The 24,112-nt window shown below is 41.5% G+C and overlaps 1 protein-coding gene across 1 annotated transcript in view; it reads left to right on the top strand.

Annotated features, from left to right (window-relative positions):
* shank3a (SH3 and multiple ankyrin repeat domains 3a) overlaps positions 1–24,112 on the top strand; it is a 150,114-nt gene that overhangs the window by 16,786 nt on the left and 109,216 nt on the right. The window contains exons 2-3 of the mRNA XM_071911495.2: positions 16,207–16,410; positions 21,411–21,482. Coding sequence (XP_071767596.1) covers positions 16,207–16,410; positions 21,411–21,482 — 276 coding nt within the window. The remainder of the gene's footprint in view (positions 1–16,206; positions 16,411–21,410; positions 21,483–24,112) is intronic.

Below are 24,112 nucleotides of genomic sequence, written 5' to 3'. Positions count from 1 at the left end.
ATAGTTCAGATCTAGACCCTAGGGTGGTGTGCTCATTGTATGCTGTGGGATTTGGAGATGGACTAGAAAATCCACTGTGTATAGACCCGGAGTTCCTTTCCCTTAGTCACTGAAGGCTTAAGATTAAAGACAGGGGCTTGTTCATGGTGTTTAATTGATAATGCCCCACATCAAACAGATTCTGAAGTAGTTGTAAAGAGTGAGCTCAGCTGTAGCTTGTGATTACCAAAGGGGGTCAGACTGTCTCGCTCTGCCACAAATGTATGATGATAAAGATTGTCATAGACATAAATGGAGATGTGCTGTGTTTATATTAGAGTTTGTCCATGGCCAGATGTGCCCTCATAATGTCTTCACCAGTAATGCTGCTGTACATGGTTCACTGGCCACATGCAGCTACGGATGAATGAGAAAAAGATAAAGAGTTGTTGTTTGTTCGCACCAGAAGCAGTGTTTCCCCTATATGCACCTAGCATTTTTTACGAGAGGAGAGGAGAGGAGAGGAGAGGAGAGGAGAGAGGTGGAGAGGAGAAGAGAGGTGGAGAGGAGAGGAGAGAGGTGGAGAGGACAAGAGAGGTGGAGAGGAGAGGAGAGGAGAGGAGAGAGGTGGAGAGGAGAAGAGAGGAGGAGAGGAGAGGAGAGAGGTGGAGAGGACAAGAGAGGTGGAGAGGAGAGGAGAGGAGAGGGCTCCGTCTTATCTCTTTAGAAACTAACGTTATATTATTTTGCGCTACGGACGCTTCATATTCAGGTCAATTCACACACCTGTGAGTAAAGCATATAAAGGAGAAACTTTGCGCTTACCTGATAATGTCAGCACAACGATTATAAGCACCGGGTAGATGTCAACAATGAAGCAAGCAATGCTGATCACGGATTCAGGATTATCATTCACCGAAGGGAAAACTGTCCTGCAACTTCACGTGAGTATCGCACAGTAAAGTTACAGCAAACGCAATCATTTGATAGGAATACGCAAGGAAACACATCTGTGAAAGGAGAGGAGAGGAGAGGAGAGCCTACTATCTACAAAGATAGTAGGTATTCCACATGCACCGATTGTTTTCTTCTTCCTGGAGGCGGGCCTTACTATGCGTGAGGGCCACCGTGATGCGCGAAAGCTGTCAATCTCAAAGACAACTGACAGATTCCCTCACAGAGATATTAACATTACATATTATTTGGATAGGATTCCCTTAAAGAAACGTCATAAATGTAAGTTATTTTATCATTGAAAATGTCATTACATTTAAGTAAATTAACACTGTTTGATAATACGACACTGTTTGTAATACAACAAAAACATTTTTGCACAAAAAAAAAATCTTTGCGCGCGTGCTTCACCTCTGCTGCTACAACTCCATCCTAGGGGAAACACTGAGAAGAGTCTGAATATATTTCAGCCACGTAAGAGAAATGATTATACTGTGCCATTTTGTTTGAAATCGAAGTGATGGTTTTAATGTTGCATCCGTTGTTCTTTGCTATTAATCCAAGATTAAATTTATAGCTAGTCTTTCCAAGGGAAAAGCTATGCATTTAGTCATTGTTCTTGTCACATAATACACAACAAATGCATCTAGAACTTGACTCAACTAAAGCTGACAGGAAGAAATAGCAAACAAGAGAAGGAGCGATATCTGTGACATATGGGCTTCCTAGAAACGGCAATGCTTCTGCCCAAGAACAAAACTGATAGATTTCAAAGAGAAAGAAGCAACTGCCTTTTAAGCATTTTCTTCAAAAATGAGCTTGAAAAGATTTGGCAGTGATCCATACCCCATCTCTTTAGCATACAGCTAACGAGGCTAAACAGTGGGTGAGGTGTTTTGTAAGCGATCGGCACACCTCACTTGAGTGAGTGTGTCTGCTCTCTACACTCCAGTGAGCACCTAACAAACTTCCCCCTCAGTTTTAACTTTTAATTACACTGCCTCAAACTGTGTGACTGATTCCCATTCCCCACTCTAATTTGTCACTTCATATAAATGGCTTAGTTAGTGAGACAGTGATTGTTTTCCTGCTTTACACACTTGTCGTGAAAAAGAATCATCAGTATATCTCCTAGGTTGAGGAAAATTCTGGATGCTTTTCTGCCCAACAAACTAATCCCCCAGTTTTCACCACTTCAACTTGCATATCGTCTATGAATGGTCAAAGAAAAGGTAATACACTTGCTTAGTGGTGGGCGATATAGCCAAAATTTTATATCAAAATATTTTTTTTCGTTTTGGACCATAACGGTATACATCATGGTATAGTTATTTTTCTGGTAATTAAATTTGAAAAATGGTTTATGAATGAGAGAACTCTCTGAAAATGCCTATTTTTGGCTGAAAGTATATTTCAGAACAGAGCAGAACAGAGCTAGAACAGTCCAGTTAATTAAATATTTGGCAAATGAATGGTATTCTATCTTTTTTTTATTTGGAACCTTCTATGTGAGTGTTAAATGTCAAGTTGCTGTTTACAAATACTGTTACAAACACATACCAGTTTGGAGCAAATTGTATAATTTTAAGTTTCACTTTTTTCGCTTTTTTGGATTGAGTGCAATACTGATACTGAATACTAATAATTGTCCTCTTTTTGATATATGATGACATGACTTGTTGAATGTAGACTCCACTAGCAGCTGGGCTTTGTCAATTTGCTGACAGTAACATCCCAAGTTTAATATTGTACCTTCTGTTGTCGAGTTGTTATCAGGTTTTTGTCAAAGTCTGGACACACTGGACACAGCTGTTGTTGAGGTCAGATGCTTCACTCTCCTCCTCTCCTCCTCCTCCTCCGTCAACAGATGCAGGGCGTAGCGCACATAAAGCAGCCCTGCATCTGTGTTTTCAACAGTTTTGCGACTAGTAACACTGATTGGCGGCATATAGGGCATAGTGGCCCAGTTCCATTTCTTTTAATGCTCAACCAAGGTAGAAACGGTATTGCTAAATCTCTACTGGCACACAAATTTCTAGCGGTGTACGTTATATACCGATACACCGCCCACCACTACACTTGCTTGAACAAACTTCAGGTGAATGTCAGTCAGTCGTATTCCAGAAATGTATCACAACTTTGTTAGATTCGTTTGTTGTTGTTCATAAAAGGATTTGCTGACAGCACTCAAATATTGTGAAACCCTCCAGTTAATGAAGCAGAAGGATATCTGAATGCTTTGTGTTTCTTCCTGGCTTTATGTGTGTGCACAAGTCACGCATCTTTCTGATAGACAATAGGTGATAGATCTGAGCCTCTTTCAAATGGTGTGAAATTACATGTCAGGGCCCCCGTGTTTCACTGAATGTAGCGTGCAGCCTAATGCCACTGATGTCATGTTCAATATCACATGGTGTTTGTCTTCTGCTACGCTCCAGCACTCTTTTGACAAGAGTGCAGGATGAGCTCTCCCTGCTTTAAAGGTCTTGGAGCTTTGTCTAACTGATTGATGCCTTCTCTGAAGTTATACTGTACCTTCTTCTAAGCAGAAGTTAGGGTTTCCTTAGATCCAGAGTAGGCAAGCATGTAGAGCAAGAGTCTTTGCTAAACCCAGATTGGTCTAAATAAGTGCAATAGCTACTAATGTTGCTTTGAACTGCAGGGCTCATTTAAAGTCCAGCTGTGGCACACCTGATGCACCATATTAAGGCTGTAGAGTTGGTTGATCTAATCTAAAAAGAGAAAGAAAGAAATCGACAAAACACAGAGATAGAGACTAGGGTGGGGGAGATGTATTTGGATGCTTTGAGAACATTGTTCATCTAACATCCATGCCAGTAAAGCATACTGAAGTAAACTGAATTGAGTCAGAGAATTAGAGAGAGCGAAAGAGACGGAGAGAGAGTCACTCACACGTCAGGCACTAACACGTGCTGCCTCTTGCTGCTCATCTATTATAAATGCCTGCTTTAACTGTGCCATAAAATATGGAGGGCTGAAAGACGAAACGGTATTAGTTTATATCCCTGTAGCTGAGTCTACTCCTGCAGGAACCTCTGATTGAGACAGAGAAGCATATGCACCTGTTATCGCCCTGGACCCCCGCCAAACAGAAAGGAAACCAGGGAGACAGAGGAAGAGAGGAAGACAGAGGCCGTCATTTACTCATTTACTGTCCATCAAATTAACCCCAGCTAGTCCATAGTTGATTGCCTCATTCTGCCCTCAGATTTATTACTGGTGACAGCTATGGGACCATTGTATCCTGTATGATAAAGTGGGTTGGTCTTCTCTGGCAGAGAGGCGAAATAAACATTGGCATTTGTTTATATATAAAGCCCTTATTGGAAAGCTACCACCTTACATTTCAATGATGCTGGATTGGAACTTTGGACCCTATCAAACTCGCTCAAATGACTTGCTTATGCTTAAGGTCCCCCGAGCACGGTCTAAATTTGGAAAGTCAGCCTTTTATTTTAGTGCCCCTAATTCTTGGAATGATCTTCAACACACGCTAAAAATCAATACTCTACTAACCTATGGACAATTTAAAACCATGATCACAAACCTCCCTGCCGCAATGTGTAACTGTTTTAATTGATTTTATTTTCACTTTGATCTTGTCTGTAACTCGACATCATTGTAAATGAGAGCAACCTCAATGGTTCTTCGAGTTTAAATAAAGGTTTGAATGAATTGCAAGTACAATGAGCACACATACCATATTTGTTATGTTATGGAGCAGCAGAACTAGCCTGTCCATCTGATCCACTGTATGATCCACTTCAGCGAAGAGGGAACAAACACATGTTAGTAGTAGTAGTAATCATTTTTATCCCTTGGGGGCGTTGGATAGGACTCTCAGTTTTCTCCACATCCAGTAGGAAGCTCAGCGCTGTTAATTAGTGCATATGTCATTTGGGCAGCGACAGCCAGAGGTCTTGGGAGATGGAGACCGGGCTGTGTGAGAGTCATTACACTCCATCATCTCAGCACTCCCCTCTTCTTCTCTCACTTCACTTCACCACCATGCTTCACTCTCCATTCTCTTCTCTGTCAATGCATCACCTCTTGCTAAAAGGCATCAACAATGCCCAGTCCTCCTATTGTCACGGATCCGACGGGATGCCATCTGCGCCTTTTAGAGACAGAGATACTGTAGTCATGTCCTGCTCCATGCATCACGCATGCGTGCATACACACGAACAAACACACACAAACAAAAAAGCATCTTAATTAATGAGAGATTTTTTGGGCCGTATCTTGAATTCAGATTGTGGTGACGTAACGTGTGTTTGTGCGTGCATGCGTGTATGCGTTTCCACTCAGTCAGTCTGTTTGCACTTGCTTGAGCTTGTTTTCACACTTGCTTATGCTTTCCATTTTACACTCAAGCCAAACCACTTTGAGCCTAACCCTAGCCTTAACCTATTGTCAGATTAAAATGCTCTCTCTGTGCATGAGTTTGTTAATGCATTTTGTCTCATTTGTGTGGGGGTACAAATACAGAGTATAGAATAATATAATTTAATTCATTAGTGTGGTGTCATGCAGAGCTTGCGGCCAGACTGCCTAATCAGTTAGTGCAACTGGCCAAGACCTATTCAGTTTTGTTTATTTTTTTTTTACCACTGTAACTTGCATGAATATAGTTCCTCACATATCATCTTTAATTTGCACACATGCAAAGGTGGGCACACAATTATCCCCTTGTTATACTGCAGATTCCCATTCAAACCACATAGTTTATAGTTTGGTGCTCTGCTATCAACAAACTGTAAAATTGTAAGCATCAATAACTTTGGAATTCTAACAGGCATAAAGAAAGACTAATAGCATCGCACCAAGTTAGCTGCACCCTCCAAGTACCCCGATGATGTATGTCTAGCCATTGGTCCTCCAATATAGTGAGCCATTGAAAACAGAAGAAACAGAATCCTCCTCCTGTCCTCCTTCACTCTTCCCCTATTCAATGTCCCACCATGCTCCAGAACCTGCAGCTGGGTCTCTGCTCTCCTCTCATCTCCTTGCTCAACCCCCTGCTCTCTCATCCAATCATCCTTCACTTATGCCCCTCATTTAAACAGACAAATGATCAAGGCCTGGCCTTTGATGAAAGAGTGTGAAAGGGAGAGGGGGACAGAGGAGAGTGATGTATTACCCCAGGGTGTCTGTGATCTCAGTCAGTGTGTGAATGAGTTTGACACGGAGGGATATTGATGAACGCACAAGGCCATAGTGGCCGCCCATGTGAACACTGACAAACCGGAACACAACTTACACTTTAACAGGAGAATGTGCTTCAGCATTCCTCACAAAAATTTGTCACGGCGGGGCAGCCCCCTCGGCTTGCATGGCTGGCCTTGCCTATGCAATGGAGTGGAGTACCTCACACCACCCGCTCCCCACTGAATCATATCCACTCTGCTGTATTTTCCTCCTCTACTCTCTCTAATATGCTCTTATCTAGAAGTAGAAAAAATCCCTTCCTCCTCTCCTTAGCTCTTATTTTTCTTATTTCTTTTCCTAGCACTGCTCTTTTCCATGATCGTGGCTCTAATGCTTGCACTCCTTACTTTTGGTTGCTTGTAAGGTTGGTGTACTTTTTACTAGGAGTTGAAGCTTATTCTACTGTTGCCCTCATTGTAAACTGATCTGGATACAACTAGATGCCAATGTAAAAAGTAAGTTTAATGGTAGCAAACCACTAAATGTGCATATTGTCCATTCTATTGATCCTGTCCCCATCATGTCTGTAAATGTAAAAGTGAAAAAAAAAAATAACACTGGAAGTTAACACAGTCAGGAATAGGACCTGATTCTCACAATGAGGTATACATACAAGATCTCACCAATTGGCTGATACTCCTGTTGTGTCAGTTTCCCCTTCTCTCCAGGGGTTTGTTGTAGTATTGCTATGCTCTATATAACACAGGGTCAAGATCGGGGCTTTAGAGCAGGAGAATGTAGTCACACATGGTTGAACACGGCACACTAGAAAGGATGACCGCACACTGGTCACTTCAGTGGGGATTTACCCAGTGTCACACACACATGCACTGAGACACACACACACACACACACACACACACACACACACACACACACATACTTGCACATACTCAATAGCTGAACAATATCCTGCTATTGGGTTCTTTAAAGCATTCTTTCACATGCCCTACCCTCTCCCTTACTTTCTCCCTCACACTCTCAATCAGTCCTTCCATTTGTCTGTCTTTCTCTCTGCTGCACTCTCTCTCTTTCTCCCTCTCTCTCTGAATGTATCCAGTTAGGCTGGCTCTGCATTGCAGTTCAAAGGCAAGACTGTCGAGAAGGGGAGATGAGAGGGAATGGAGAGCAGAGAGGAGAGAAATAGCAGAGACCAGGGAGATACGAGATTCAAACCTTTCATTAGGCAGAGCCTTTTTTTACCTGGGCTAGGCCGGCTGAGCACAGTTTCTTGTTTTCAGCCACGTCTTGCTCCACGATCACAGATTCACAGATGCAGTCTGATGGTTAGATGCCTTGCATAAGGGCACATAAGTTGTAGTTTCTATGGGAGATGGGGATATATTGATCATTTACGCCACCCATCCAGATTTTGCCAGTCTGTTCAGGGATTTAAACTGGCAGCCTTCCAGTAACAGGCAAGCCTTTGTAACCTTCAGACCTCATTTGTTGCTGCTGCGTAGATACACTAATCTAATCTATACTATTTTCATATCCTTATATCGGTTAAATTATTATTGATGGTGATACACTTGCTACCTGATCCCCTTTACATTCCATCCATGTACGTTCCATTTATTCCTTCCATGATTCCTCTCTCCTCAGTATTTGTTGCTCTTGGTTTGCACAGTAAACTGTCTGTCAGGATAGAGGATGTTTGTTTTGGCTTAATTTAATAAAATACCACAACAAAAGGTCTGTATATATGAAAGCGATTTTCATTGCTTCTTCTGTTATTAGTAAGTAATTTCTATTAATTTACGTTATTGGAAAAATATTTGAAAACAAAAAGATTAAAAAGTGATTGTTCTACAGTCTGGTGTGATACTCGCTGATGAAGGCCGCAGCCTGGCAGAAACGCATTGGAGTTGTTTTTAATGTTCTTTTGAACTAGCCATGAAATTAAAGGGTTTTTAAATTTTTGTTGAAGAGTGCCTTGGAACTCCTTCTTTCCTCATACAAAAGGCTTATTGTCGGAGCATCCACAAGGTTTTTTCCCACTGTTACACAATGACATGGCAAGAGACTAGAATACCGACCATTAACAATGGTCTCAAGTCGGCACAAACTTTGGTCGTCCACTCTTAGAGCCTGTGATACTTTCCACCCTGGGGAAGTGGATTTGAATTGTCTTTGTTTTCCTCTGTTGTCAAGGTTGAATATCTTTTTACCCATTCACCAAAGTTTGAGAGACCAGAAAGGCCACTTGCTGGATATAAACCCTGTTCTTCTTGGAGAGGTTGCTGAAGTGTCCATCAGGATGGGGAGGGTGTGGATTAGCAGTTTTATCCAGAATCCCTTATTTGGGCAAATAAATCTGAAATACATTAACATTCGCTCATGGATACTCCTACTAGCGAAACAAACTTTTAGTAATGATGTGATGTTGCTGAAACAATGGTGCATGGATGAGCAGGGAGAATATATGCAACATTCATAGCAAGAAAGCACTCCAGTCCAGTTCACTGGATTGCACTGGAACAGAGCACACAATGTGAGAGGGATTCACGAATGGTTAAGATAGCCAATATGACCAAGGGATGATGCGGAAGCGTCAATAAATTATTTCCAGTTACGTATTGATGTAGTTAGCCCTCTGGCTATCATGTAAATAAAACGGCTGAGGGGAGTTGTGGTCTGAGGAAGAGTTATTTTCACTGTGGCAGTGTGCTTTCTAGCAAGTGTAGCCGGTTAGCTTGGCACCAGTGGCTGCAGTTATAAACGTTCCAATACACTGCTGCACTGGCCAGAGAGCAAAGAGTGGCTCTGAATTTATTGAGAGGGTGACACTGTAGAAATACCAACAGAAATCCTGACCTGGCTACCAATGCAGGCTGACTGATACTTTAGTGATTAGGTCTCTCAGCCAATCACATTGCATGAATGGGACTAACTGTTGGTGTGTAATGAAGGAGGACATTTTTATTGGCGTTCCAGACTTGATTTCATGAGATTGCCTTAGATTATAACCCCGCCTAGTAAAAACGTTTATGATATTGTATTGTCTGTCAAGAAAATCTCCACTATACATTTCACCGCCCTAATTGCCCCATCTTTTATGTTGCCACATGTCAAACATTTTCTCAAATCTTTGAATGTGGAACTGTTCCCTGAAAGATTTGGTCCAGCTGGGCACTGCAGGACAATAGTGGTTTAGAAGAAGACCAAGAAGTCAAGAGGAGGGGCCCGATCCTCTCAGACTAATAATGTCTGCAGGATATGGCCCAGTGAGCTCTGAAAATGCTGACAGTCTAAGCTTTGTAGAATTGTTTATTGTTCCATTCTGTTTCGAGTTATTTTATGTTATCCAGAGATATTCAGTGTCACGAAAGCATTGGCAACATTTCTGTGCCTAGAGTGACAATTTCATCCTCTTCAAATATTGAGGGAAGCATCTCAAGAGTTTCATTCCAAAATGAGATATCCACCATTTGAAAATATTGACGCATGATCTTCCAAAATGATTGCTGATATGAAAGTAAAGCATATTATGGGTCGCTGTTGAAGTCAGGAGTCGCCAGATATTTGCTTACAAAATATTAGTGGTTTTGATGATAAGATCATCTGTGTTTTTGAAATAGTGACTGATGAATCTCAAAATGGATGTATAGCGTTTTGGGTTGAAGCCATTCCTATCTACCTTGCTGTTCTTACACACTAGCTAGCAAGTTAGTGTTTACAAGTAGCAAGATTTCATTAAGATTGCATTTACACCTTGCTGACTGGCTGAGATCCGATCACAAGATCTAATCACGCTCCGATTGCAGTGTGCGCTGTGCGTGTTTACACCTTGTATTAACTTGTATTTTTCCTTATCCAGATAAGATATCCAGATACAGATTGCATTTCAATACCAGGTCTAAATGGGGTCTAAAAACCTGGCTTAAGTGTTACAATCAAGTATAACTGTCAAGCAATGTGTGTAATGATTTAAATTGTCATTGAGATGGTCACACATATGGTAATTACTGTCATTGGCTTTAGTATCAAGTACCTTAGCAGCAAGTTTATGAAACGGTAATTAGGGTTATGCTCATAGCCGAAGGTTTGCACCGCTGAGGCTTCAAAACAATGTGAAAGTAAAGCGGAGAAAGAGAAAGGTCTGCACTACGCAGAGGGATGGGCGAGGTGCAGGAGGGAAGGGGAGAGGTGGTAGACTGGGAGGTGGATAGTGTGCGTCACGGTCATGGAGGTCATTAGTGTGCAAGAGGTGCCAGGGTCTCAGTCTGACTTTAGATTAGGTTTTGTCTTTTGTGGAATCACGCAAACTCACGACAAACAGTGAGACACAGACATACACAGACATATACACAACCACATGCACACACATAGACTCGCAGACTGGCAAACTCTCTCACACACACACACACACACACACAAACGTGTGCTGCCACCTTGAGAACTAAAATTAATGTTATTTCATTGAATTGAGCAAACAAATATAGTGGCTGATGAGAAAGAGGGAAAGAGTTTTCTGAGAGGAGAGCACAAAACTGTGTCAATAGATAGACGAGTCACACATAGAAACTTTCCATTCATTTTGCATGTGAGAACTGCTGAAATGGTGAAGTGCAATTACATACAAAGAAGGCAATTTTGGTTCACTCGTGCATTCAGAATAATCAATGATTTTTTGTGCTTCTCTTGGCTTGTCAGTATCTTTGGCATATGGACACAGTCATAATATGCACTTTAGTAGCTACATGTCCCCATTTACACAAACAGCTTGAGTCTGAGTCTCATATCAATAAAGCTGTGGCAAGCAGGGCAGCATTTAAGTGTTGGTTGGAACGCAGCAGGAGTCAGAAGTGATCCGATCAACAGGGCGCACCTGCACCTAATTAACCTGTTCCTATATGTTTCAGTAGATGCTAGAAGAGGAGCCAGTGGACTGACTGTGCATCATGTGACATAACAGCGGTGTGCCCAAAAAGGCTTTTTATCTGTTGTGATTGTTGGACTTATACCCAAAAGGAAAACAGTATTAAAGGAATAGTTCACCCAAAAATGCAAATTTTAATTCTCCACTCACCCTGATGTGAGTTAAAACACTGGTGAAGTCGGTATTTCAATGTAATACACAGCGAGTTTGCTAGCGCTGCTCCGTAGCAGCCTTCTCCAAAACAAATTACCATAAAATTACTTCACAACAGCATAATCCAAGTGTTCTGAGGCCAAATAATTACACTTTGGGTCTAAAAGTCCAATATTCACCTGATTATCTCCACTGACATGAAGGTGAATAGATAATGACCAAATTTAGGTAACACTTTAGATTAGGGAACACACATTAACTATTAATAAATTGCTTATTAAGGGCGCTTTCACACCGTATTGGACAGATATCTTGATGGGAGTACAAAAAAAATCAAACTAGAATGACACCCAGAGGCTGTTCACATTATAATGCTACACCTTGCCATTGTACTCTCCTGTCAACAGTGCGTCTGCATAGGAGAGTGTATGTTCATTTTCGTAAAATATTGACCGAGGCGGCGGATGTGCCGTGTTCAGCTGAAGAAAAATAGCATCTCCTTACCGACTGAAAAAGGAGAAAAGAATATCATTACTACTGACTGCAGTCGCTACAACACCGAGCAAGCTAGAGTCGGAAACTCTCTGTAATTTGGCTAAAAATAACCCAAACAACCCGCTTTGACGCTATTACACACGTTGTAATTTCCTCTATTTGGTTCGGACTTTATCAAAGTTGCTTTCACACCAAAATGATCCGCATCATGGTCCGAATGGAAGAGGACCGAGACCGCCGATTTTTGGCAAACCTTTTGGTCCGCACTCAAGTCCGCATGGCGTGTTCACACCTGTCAAAATGATCCGAACTTAGCAAAGTCCGGACCAAACGATGCTGGTGTGAAAGCCACCTAACATGCATATTAGTATTGTATTGGTTCATTATTAGTTATTACAAACCATTAGCACCTTATTCTGCACTATTGTCTTCTACAGGTATAGCCCATTAACTATGGGCTTTCCCTCAATAGCCTCCTAATTAGTGCTTATAGTAGTCAGTAAGGAAGTTGTTGCACATGAATTGGGCTGAATTTTGCTCAGTATGAGGCTTATAAGGTGCTAGTATCACAAGAATACTTATCTCCCCTAATTAGGTTTCCTGAATAGCTTTAATTCATATGAATCATTTGAACATTTCTAATGGTTTACAATACACTAACATTGGTTTCCTTCCCAAAATTGCACAGGAAATGTTTTTATCCATTAACAAACACGAGAAACCAGCGAAACATCCTTACTGACTACTATAAGCACTAATTAGGAGGCTATTGAGGGAAAGCCCATAGTTAATGGGCTATACTTGTAGAATACGATAGTGCAGAATAAGGTGCTAATAAGTGGTTTGTAATGACTAATAATGAACCAATACACTACTAGCTAATATGTATGTTAATAAGCAATTTATTAATAGTTAATATGTGTTGCCTAATCAAAAGTGTTATACAAATTTTCATTTTTGGGTGAACTATTTAAAGCATGCAGACAGGGCTGAGACGTTCACTTACTGTTTGACTAAACATATTTAGTATACAGTATATAGTATGAGCATTGGTGCCAGACGTGCATTGTAGTATCTCAGAAATGGACGCCCTGCTGGTATTTTCATGCTTTACGGTGTCTACAAGTTACCAAGAATCATGTGAAAAGCAAAAATGATCCAGTCAGTGGCACGCACGTGGGTGAAAATGACTTGCTAATGAGAGAGATCAGAGGAGAATGGCAAAACTCATTCAAGCTAACAGGCTAACAAGCTAACAAGTATGCAAATAGCAGCTCAGTATAACAGATGTGTGCAGAAGGGCATCTCAGCACGCACAATTTGTTGAACCTTGAAGCGGATGGGCCACAGTGGCAGAAGACTGTGCCGGATCACGGGATGAATGGGGTGAAATGGGATGTTAGCAGCGTGGTTGTGTCTCTTAAAAATCTGCAGGAACTGCTTGACACTTTTGAATCAGCATTAACAAAGATCCCTATGTTTCAAGTACTTTGTTTGATCCAGTGCCTTGAAAATCCAGACTGCTCTGGCAGCAAAAGGAGGTACTACCCAATACAAATGATAGATGTAGCTAAAGGGGATACTGAGTGTATATCTCCCTGTATCCATATACTTGTCATCATAGGTTGTAGCTGTCCTGTGCACGTGTGATACGTTTTTCTCTGCTGCTGGTTACAGCAGGAGTAGTTAATTATCCATACAAAGACCAAGGTATTTCACCACACACTGATAGTTCTCAATCCTATTCCGTCATTTATTATCATTACTTATTACATACTTAGAGCCACAATGAATACATTTGAGAGAAACATGTGCTTCACCTCAAGGCTTCTTCTCTTTAATTAACAATCAAGGGTACATTTTTATCATTGCAGAATATTCAACATATTTTTGTGGGATTTCTAGATACTTATCATATTTCAACACAGACAAAAGAAGAATCTGACCACTAAACGTTTTATTAAAACATTTTTAGGCATTTTTTGTAAAACTTGTGTTGTTCTGATTCCCCAATAGTTTGTGTGCTGCCCCCAGAGAACGACTTTCTGCTCAGTGATGTGACCGTGTCCAGGCTCTGACAGTTGCTGGAGGTATTATGGATTTGTTCAAAGCCAGTGTTCAGAGGGAGATGATGTTCACCGCAAGGAGCTGTTTTATCTATCACAGCTTACAGTCCAGAGCGGCTGTGCTCCCTATTAATTTTATTGTATTTATGTATCAGTCTTCACTTTCCCTAATTACTTAATCACTCTTGAAAGTGACTTTGGTAGTTTGGACGGTCTTTTCCAGTTAATATTTTTTTAAGTCATCCATGAAGCTAATAACATACAAGGACGTTTCGGTATGGGTTTAGCTTGTCTTGTGGGTATGGTTTTATCTTTCTGAGGTGAAATGTTTAAGGGTTGACTTCTAGCAAGAGGTTGGCGGGCAGAAATGAAATGGGCAGTGAGTTCCAGTAAAGAATGGACAGACACAAACCAGAGTTTGAGTTATATTTGGTGCCCTTAAACATTTATCTCAAAGATGTTCCATGCATTCTTCACAAGCTCACAGCACTCAAAAACCCTGACAAGGTGTACATAAACACACACTGTTATCTGCTTGTCATGCTATGATATCCCTCTGTTGTGCTGTGGTTGATCAGGATTTGTTCCACTTCAAGTAACAGAGTGAGGACAGATAAATAGAAAAGCCAATTATCGTCAAGATTGAATTATGGGTAAATATGTTGGGCTATGCAGGATAATCAAAAGTGCATCCCATTAGGTTTAATAATGATATTTAATGGAAATTAAAGCATTATATCTCTATGACGTTACATCTGTGTGTATGTGGCTGTGTGTTCATTTGTTGCTGTGTGTTTGTAGATGACGAGATCTCCCCATTTCCAGAGGACTATCCCGAGTGGCCCCTTTAATCCTCAGTTTTCTCTCTCTCCAACTCTCTATCGTCTCTCACTTTAATGACATGGACTGAACTCATCTCAAAGTGAAGAGGCAGCTTTTCAAAGCTGTATTTGATGTCAGTTTTGTTACATTTGGGGAAAAACAACTTCCTATCTCTGTGGAAGCAGACCAACCCAGACACAGGACTCCCAGCAGAGTGATGGAGAATTAGAGTGTATAGGGTGTACAGTAAACAGCATAGGCTGTTTGCAGGCTGGAGGGGGATAATTCTTAGTGACGCCGGGATTGTGAAATAGATGTACTGATGCTTCAGTCAAAACAGCCTGTGTGCATCTGCATCTGTGCATCTGTGTCTCTGTGTGTGATTGCTGCTTGTTCTGTGTTGCAGAGAAGATGCGATTTCTCGACAGTTGTGTCTGAGTGTCAGTAGCATAGTGGTGCTGAACAGGATAGAGTTGAGGTTCTGAATCGATACTGCAGGCAGCAGTGATTGATTTATTACTTGTGGGTTTTGCTCTCTCTCTCTCTCTCTCTCTCTCTCTCTCTCCCCCTCACACACTCACTCTCTCTCTCTTTTCCTCTCTCCCTCTGCTCTCTCTCTCTCAGTCTTTCTCTGCTTTCTGTAGCTCAGGCTCCACAATGTGGTAACTAGGTGGAAGTGCTCTGCCCACCCACTTCAGCCACAGAGCATTAGACCTCTGGACAGACTAGAAAGCAGCTAGTGCAGTAATTTATTTGACACCTTAAAAGCAGCACAATAGCAGAATTACCCAGTGTGTGAAGTCCAGTTAACATTTAATACACCTTTATCTTATTTGATATGGGAGAGAGAACACCGCTGAATTGATATCCTCACGAGGGGTTTCAGTCTATATATTACGTATACTGTTGCTTATTAGAGCACAAAAGTCAACAGAGTGGCTTTTATTTTTCACATTTGTCTACTGAGGGAGTCTCCAAATCCTTGGGCAACCCTACCTATGAACTGTTTCATGTGTGACTGGAGACAGCAGACAGAGCTACAGTGAGCTATAGGTGTAGGAGTCACATATTGCCTAGCTGATGCCCTGCTCCAGCTCTGGCCACTTAACCTTGATATCATTTAATATTCAGAGCATGAATAATGCACACTCAGATGTAGCCTTATTCAAAATTAAAGACGTACACGTTGCTGCACGATAGGACTCGGGAGAGTGTTTATGGAAGAGCTTTTGCTGATAATCTGGTTTTGGTTGCTTGAGTACTGTAACTGCCTTGGCCAAGGGCTTTTAGGATGACCTTTTGTGAACATTAGTGGAGGAAATTGTCCGTTAATGCTGAAATGCTATGATACCTGTGTGAATTGTTTAGAAAATTATAAGGCTTAGCCGGTATTATCTTCTCCCCCGACCGTGACATTGCAAGTTCAATAAATGCTGCGCTGATAAACAATGAATAAGATCCTGTTTAATATTCTAGTACGCTGCTCAGCATCCCAATGCTATGTTTATGCGAATCGGTAAAATATCACTCCTCAATCTCTTATTTTTGCTTGACTGAAGTGTAATGAGTGATATTTAGAAAAATGACAGATGCTTAACCTTCTCTTCTCTACTCTTGTCTCTGCAGAAATGCATGAAATTCAACGTGGACGCTCCTATCTGGCTGTCCAAACAGCGGATCCTGTGTACTCTGAACCAGAGCCTGAAGGATGTACTCAACTATGGCCTCTTCCAGCCGGCTTACAACGGCAAGGCTGGCAAGTTCCTGGATGAGGAAAGACAGCTGAGGGAATACCCCTTCCCCTCCATCGCTCCGGTACCATACCTGGAGGTAGGTCCACTATAGGATCATGTGTATGTATGAGATTTTCAAGAGAGAAAGAGGAGAGAGAGCAGACACCATACATACACAACTATAAAGAACAATGTAAATGTTTTCTGCAGGCTAGTAAGAAGGTTCTTACTAACCAGGACTATGATGCAAGCATTCAGATAGTTTTGCTTTGCTTCCACTTGCACTTTGCAGATATTGCTGATCACAGGCAAAATGGGCAAAGGGTGAAAGGGAGGGAGCGAGGGAGGGAGAGGGAGAAGGAGAGGGGGAGGGAGGGAGAGGGAGATGGGGAGGGGGAGAGAGAGGGAGAGATATTGAGCAGAAATGTTGATATATTCAGTAGAAGGAAAGTAGGAGTGATGTTCCTTATCATGTCAAATTAGGGTACAACAACAAGGTTGGGTATGCAGTCCCCCGGCATCATCAACTTAACCATGTGAAATGGGCCTGCATGCGCCACCATGGTGCCGTCTTAGGTCATTTTCCACAAAGGGACTGAACACATGGAGCTTGTTGTGACCTGTCAATCATCCATTAAGCCACTGTTATTGAAGAGTAGCTACTTTAATCTTTTTTACGCTGTCTACATGTGTGTCTGTGTGTGTGGGTGTGTGCATGCTTCTGCGCGCAGTGTATTTTCTTTCTGCCACGATGTGTCACTCAAACCCAGCAGCAATGATAACATGCTCAACGACAGTGTGTTGTCTGCAGCGGCTGTCATCTCTCAGAGATAATTGTAGTGCTTGTCTATCATGGTTTGTGATCAGAGAGAAACACAGGCATATACAGATGTGCTGCTTTACAGGCAGGGGTGTAAAGATGTCAGGTGTTATTCTGACTGGCGGTCTTTCTTTTCACTCGCTTTATGATGAGACAGATGCAGTGCTTAATAAAGATTTACTGTATCCCCCTTGAGCCTCAGTTTAATGTCAAACCCTGATGCATGGGGAGATACTAATATCATTATTAAACTAAATTGTTACTTATGGTCACAGCTTGCTTTGGAAAATGTAAAAAATCTGTTTAATAAAAAGCCTTTCCCGTATTTTTGTTTGGTGTTACAGTTTAGGCTATATCAAGAATGATGAGATGTGTAAAGCGTATTGCTGGATCATGGCGGGCCCATCTGGCTCTCTTCTCTTCATTCTACTCTCTCTCTCTGTCTCTCTTTTTTTCTCTCACTCTGGTTATTATTATGGTTATTATTATTTTTCAGATTTGATTTACTGTGCCAATTATGAGTTGGGCTCTTACCAGGGACAGGAAATGACAAAAGCAGATGGAAACCCTTCAGGCTGGAGGGTCTTCCCATGATTTCACTGGCCTCAGATCAGATCAGATCAGAGCTGTGCTTCTAAAAGGATAATTCAGATTATTTTCAACCTGGGCCTTATTTAACTTGTTTTTGCCATCATGATGATGCATTGTGTAGACCTTTACACTCCACTTTGCCAGCAGGGCTGCTCGCCAATACATTCAAGGGCCAAAGCAAGCTCCAACAACTGAACCCAAAAAGCAATTAAAACACAACACAATAACACTCACACTGCAATGGAACCTGCCTACATCAAATCTTCCGATTATCCATCGCCTGAAACGTACATATATTGCGGTATTAGATGTGTTATTTTAACTAGCATGCAGCTAGTTCGCAAGTAGACCGTTCAAGTACTCTGTTGCTGCATTCAAGTCATACCGGATGTTCTGTAAATACAAACTGCCGACTGGGAAACTGCCAACTTGGCTATTAAAGCCAAAGATGCGATATGATAGTAGAGACAGAAAGCTAAGTCTACCAGCTGTAAGCCTGCAGTCAGTTTGCAGCGAATGAATCAGGAAATCAGTCATTAGCCACTCAGAATGCCATCTAGTTTGTATTTGGACAACATGGTTTGGGATCAGTATTCTTCATGACATTGTGCTACATTTGTTAAGCAAAATCCAAGTTAACCAGTCTAACAAATGATCTAATAGAGACTTAGTGGAGCACAGAGCTGCGTGTTAGGAAGCATCAGATCAATTTAGCTCTATACCGGAACTCTTGGAGGTCAATGACCTGAGTGGTATGCTGCACAGTAGCCATGTGTGTGTATGTGCATGTGTGTGTGTGCAGAAATGTGCGTGTGTGCGTGAGCTATACATTGGAATCGGTCCTGCCCGCGGGCCGTGGTACTCCAGGCTGATTAGTATCTCTCGCTATGCCTGCTAGTATTAGGTCATGTATTAGCTCCTCTGTCCATCCCTCTGTACTAACATGGAGAACAGGGCTGGACCTGAGAGCATCACAACCACTGCATGATCCAGACCTCCAATATGCTAAAATTGAGAGAGCGGAACATCTCAGTCGTTAGTATAGCCTCAGACAAGACTGTCATTCCCTGATCTTGGATCTGTTTATCTCACCCTGGTCTGAATACGTCAGAGTACAGTGATGGATTGTGTTTTCTGTCCTGGGAATGGTGTTTAAGGCTGATATTCTGAGATGGCAGATGAGTGCAGGAGTGCAGGGTCCAGGTTGTTGGTGAGGCTGTGTGTGTCGTCTCACTGGTCTGTGGCTGCGGGCCCCTCTCTGCATCCAGAAGACCCAGCAAATACTGCTGTTACTTCTATGGTGAGTCTAACGTTGCGCCTGGATGGACAAGGAAGGATGTTTTGTGTGTGTGTGTTGGGGGCGAATTTAGCATGTGGTGATGGGATGTGTGTCCTGAATATAGAACTGACATTTTCGTTATTTTCTTTACATTTTTGTCACATTTCATGTTCAGTCTGAACCATACTCATTTTACTGGTTATATCTCTACCTTTGGGTTTATGTGCTTTTGAAAGCTTATGTTCTAGTTGAGTGGGTGTGGGCTGCCATCTGTTTTTGTGTACATGTTTGAGTGTGCGTGTGTATTGCTGCTCTGTGGCAGTACTGTATGTATCATCGTTTGGCGACCGGTTACTCCCTCAGGCCCCGGGTTTGTAGAGATGATTGACACGTTTGGATTAGCAGCTCAAAACCCTCCGCTCTGTCGTGGATTTACCCTGTCGGCGAACACCACACATGGTTGCAGACACCCACACACACACACAGACTTAAAATACGCAAAACCTGTGCAGTGAAGGTGTGAAGGTTACAGCTTTTTAAAGCTATTACAGTCTACTAGTGTTCAGTGAAACCTGTCCATCAAACCAGCAGCTTGCAACAGACCTAATAAATGCTTTGACTTTTGACAGGTTGGGAAATGGTAAGAGACCGAGGAAAGAAATCGGTTCAAGGAGCCGTAGCGCAGAAAACAGAAACCGTAACAGAACAACATTTTTTCAGGAGTGGAAGCATTAATGGGAACGAGAGTTATTTGATTTTTCCTGGAGTGTAACCATCATTGTAAAAGTGCAGAAACAGGTTTGAAGATTCCTTTGGTGTCCCGAAAGTTTGACTTGTCATTTGGGCCGTACTGTTTTGTGCAGGGCAATATTGGCATTTGAAAACTGTTAAAGACTATGAAACTATGACCTAATTGGACATAACTGCACCTACACAGAACACAGATGCCAAGTGCTTTTGTTGTGTACAAATATTTAACAAACAAAAATAGATTAAACTGATTAGGACACTTTTCAATCAAAGAATTCAGGCTAAACTTGATCAAAATCATCTGATCATAAAACTCTGGTATAGTGAGACCACATTGCGGCTGTATTTAAATGTGTGTACGCATCACTTTTTTCCCCCTCATCCTTCGCTTTCTCGTATAAGCCCAAATCCATTCAGGCTGGCGTGAGGATTTAACAAAACTTACATCCAGGTGTAACCAGGATCCAAAGATCCTGAAAATGGAACAGGGGAGAAAATACTCATATAGATAATGAATAGAAAATCATTCATTTTCTTCCCCTGCAAAACACAGATCTATCAAGGAGCATTGTGGACGATTGGAGTGATGTTAATGACATACTGTAACGGTTTACTGCTGACAGCTTAGAGACAATACTGACTGGGGCAAGCAATAGCTCTTTTTCACATGTCTGTTCACATATCTAAGTCATATGGGCAACAGTTTGACTAGACTTTTCCCTCACCAGGATTCTGTTAATCGCTTAATTTGATTTGAATGTAAATGCTGTCAATGTAGAGTTTTTAGGGCAAAGTTTTGCCAGATATATTTGAAATGATCTTGATAGTGCTAAAGGAATCTCTGATGTTTGAAATCCAGAGCTGTTGTGTAGGTCTATAATTATTTGGTTGGGTTTAGTCCGTCAGATATCAACCACCTTGGTTCTTTAAGTAACTTTTATTAACTATTTGAGTTTTAAAATTAATATTTCCAGTAATATTTCAAAAATCTATTCAGTGAAAAGAAAAAAAAAATCTCTTGAGCCTCTCTGCCTCTTTTTCTCTCTCATTAGTGGAGCCACTTGTTTTTTTAATTTGTCAAACCTGTATGCTATGTTCCTTCTGCTCATTTATTCAGTTGAAATTGTTAACCTTTTTTTTGTTGTTTTGCAAATTGTATTCCACACTCAACTTGCAATGTTGCTTGGTTTTCAGGCACGAAGTAATATGTGGAAAAGATGACAGGCAGGAGCACTGGAAAGAGATGACAGCCGCATATAGGGAGACGCTTGCTTCGCTAATGTCATTCCATGGTTATTAAATACGAGTCAAATCTCCCTCTGTTTCTGTCTGCCTGTCTGTCTGTTTCTTTGTCTCTCTCTCTCTCTCTCTCTCTCTCTCTCTCTCACACACACACACACACACACACACACACACACACACACACACACACACATCAGGACAAGGCAATATTAAACTAAAAATAAATTGACATACTTTGATCTGATGAGCTGCTGGGCCCCTTGCACTGCATGACAAATTCCTTTGGAATGACTTGGATAATTAACACCAGTATCCATTCTTTAGTCCTTTTACTAAGCGGTCAAGAGATAAACAAAATGAAAAGGTAAAAACCAAACTGCTTAGCTTGCCTCTGTTTTGTTTTGCTGTGTTTCAGTTCCGCTATAAGAGACGTGTCTACACTCAGACTTACCTGGATGACAAGCAGCTGTCTAAACTCCACACCAAGGTAAGACCAAACAACTATGAGCTCCTTTAGCCTGACATCTGATGAGCTAATTCTTTGTGGGCAAACTGAGTCACATATACATAAAACTGGTTTGCTGGCTCAGTCTGGGGTAACAGGTGGCCTAGTGGTTAGAGTGACTGTGCCATGACCGAAAGGTCTTAGGCTTGATCCCCGCAACTGTCCTGTCTTTTCAAAGTGTCCTTGAGGAACACACTGAACCTCACTCAGTCTGAGTCTTTCTAGAAGTTAGCTAAATACTTAAAATGCAAAATGTGAAAGTAAAATATAAAGTTAGTAGTGACAACACAACGTCACCAGCAGCCAGCAGATGTAAAAGTCTTGATGCATGAGTGAGAGGGTCGTGGTTTTGGTTATTTCAAACCACTGATTATGCCAGCGAGTGACTGAAATGGAACCCTCAAATTTTGTCAAGCCATTAATTTGGCATGGTGACAAAATAGTTGCATTAGGGGGTTCTGGTTATTTTTATTTTTTTAACCTTTATTAGATGCTCGGTGGGAGCACCTCAGTAAGAACTGGGCTCTGTGTGTTTGTTGGTTTGCTCATACGTAACGCTTTTCACAATGTGCATTGCTTAGGGAGAATTGTGGTAGAATTATGGTAGGAATTATAGTTGCCATGCAGAGTCCTAAGAGCCCTGCATGAAGGAAATACAGTGTGCGCTCACTTGTGTATCCGGGGAAGATTTACTGACCATGTCCTTTTTCAGCAACACCCTGCTTCGCTTCACACCGTTGCATACATTCACACAGGAGAGCTGCCCAGTACTGCTGCAGTCTTGTACTTTTGGCCACTGAGCAGTTCCAGTGGATGATCATTAAACCTACACTTTGTAACTTTTTCATTTTTGCAGTGTGTGAGGCTGTGAGTGGTAACTGTTCAGTATTTATGCATCCACTTCCCATGAATCTATCCCAAGCGGCCAAAACCACAGGTGAATTTTGAAGCCAATAAGGAAGTGGCGGCAGGCGGCAATTCCTCTAACGTCTGACGTCACACTCACTACGTCCATCTCTTTTACAATCTACAGTCTATGATCTATCCCCGTCGCTTTACAGTGACTTTACCAATCTGCAGAAACATGAAGCCATGAAGCGAAATGTCTCTGCAAGACTGTTGAAACATCACCCCAGTTGCTAATGATCCACGTTTGAAAGATAACTGCAAAATAGTTTGGAGCAAAATGGCAGCAAAAGGCTATAACATACTGGAAAACGAAATAAATAATTGTAGCCTATAAAACAGATGTGTTACAGCCTTATACGGCTGTAACACATCTGTTTTATAGGCCACAATTATTTATTTCAGGGATAAAGGCAGCTATCTGTTCAGTTGATACAATAAAAAATATAATATATAATAATAATATAATATAATATTTGAAACTGACCACTGACATACAATTTACATTGTAATTGTCACTATGCTGTGTGTCTAAATGACTTAGGGCTCCAGTGATGAGGCCACAGCTGTCAGGAGATGTAGAGGTTGGGGCCTTTACACCGCACCTTACTACCTCAAGTCTTATACCTGTTGAGAGGGAAGACTACTCAAGCTAATTCTCAGGATCACATTATTTGTATATGCTTGGTATTTCTATTATAATTTATTTTCTGTTTGTACAATATACATTTCTGTGTGATGTTTTCTGTGTTTCTAATAAAACCCCTCTGAAATAGCTATATTGCTTTTCTTAGAGAGGCACTTCAACATGTAAAACACACAAAAAATAACAAAGACAATGATGAAGTCAAACACTCAATCACTAAAACAATCAGTATTCATAAAATGTATCCATCCCTCTGGTTAATAAAGAAAACATTTTTTTTTCACCTGTCCATTGAAAAAGAAGCCATCTTTGCCGCTGCATGAGTTCAGTCGCCTTGCCATTCCACGAGGTCTTTCCTGTGAGTAAAGGCAGCGCTGATATTTATTCTTATTTTATTGCGCCGCTTATGACTCTCCTTTCTTGCTTGGAGACTTTCCAGATCTAATTCTATTCCTGGACAACTGCAGGCGGAGGCAGTTAAGCCAATTCTGTGGAGCTGCTAGTGCCATTCTACACTGTACCTACAATCCAAAATAGTCCACAGATTGCAGTGTAATTTTCCTCCTTGTTTACCTCATATGTAAAATGCATCTCTTCTCTGTGTGCCGAGGAGACCTTCTGCCACTGGTGGTGTCTGGCCACAGGAGCTGGAATGGGACAAACTAGGGGGTCTTATGCAGCGCTGACTGGTGGATTTTCTCTTGTTGAGCCCCAACACAGTACTTAGATTGAAAATATGGCAATGTGTTGTCATGGAAAAAATTGCTGTAGCTTTAATTGCCTTGCTCAAGCGCACCTCACCTGTAGGTATTTAAGAGCCGGCCCAGGATTTTAGATGACAACATTCTGTTAAATGAAATTAATGAACACCCTCTGGCCAATCAGAATCAAATATTCTCTCAGGTCAAGATATAAACACCTCAAACATGCCTCTGTATACCAGCTGACATGGGTGCTTATTATTGCTATGTATGTGTATGTGTGTAAGGGAGTGGAGCAGACAGCAGGGGGAACTGGATGCATTTGCTTGGAGCCCCATCAGAGGGCAGGAGATTTACAC

The sequence above is a fragment of the Centroberyx gerrardi genome, chromosome 4 (assembly GCF_048128805.1).
Source record: "Centroberyx gerrardi isolate f3 chromosome 4, fCenGer3.hap1.cur.20231027, whole genome shotgun sequence".
NCBI lineage: Eukaryota > Metazoa > Chordata > Actinopteri > Beryciformes > Berycidae > Centroberyx > Centroberyx gerrardi.
The sequence above is the reverse complement of the archived record's forward strand: the minus strand, read 5'-3'. Positions and strand labels throughout refer to the sequence as shown.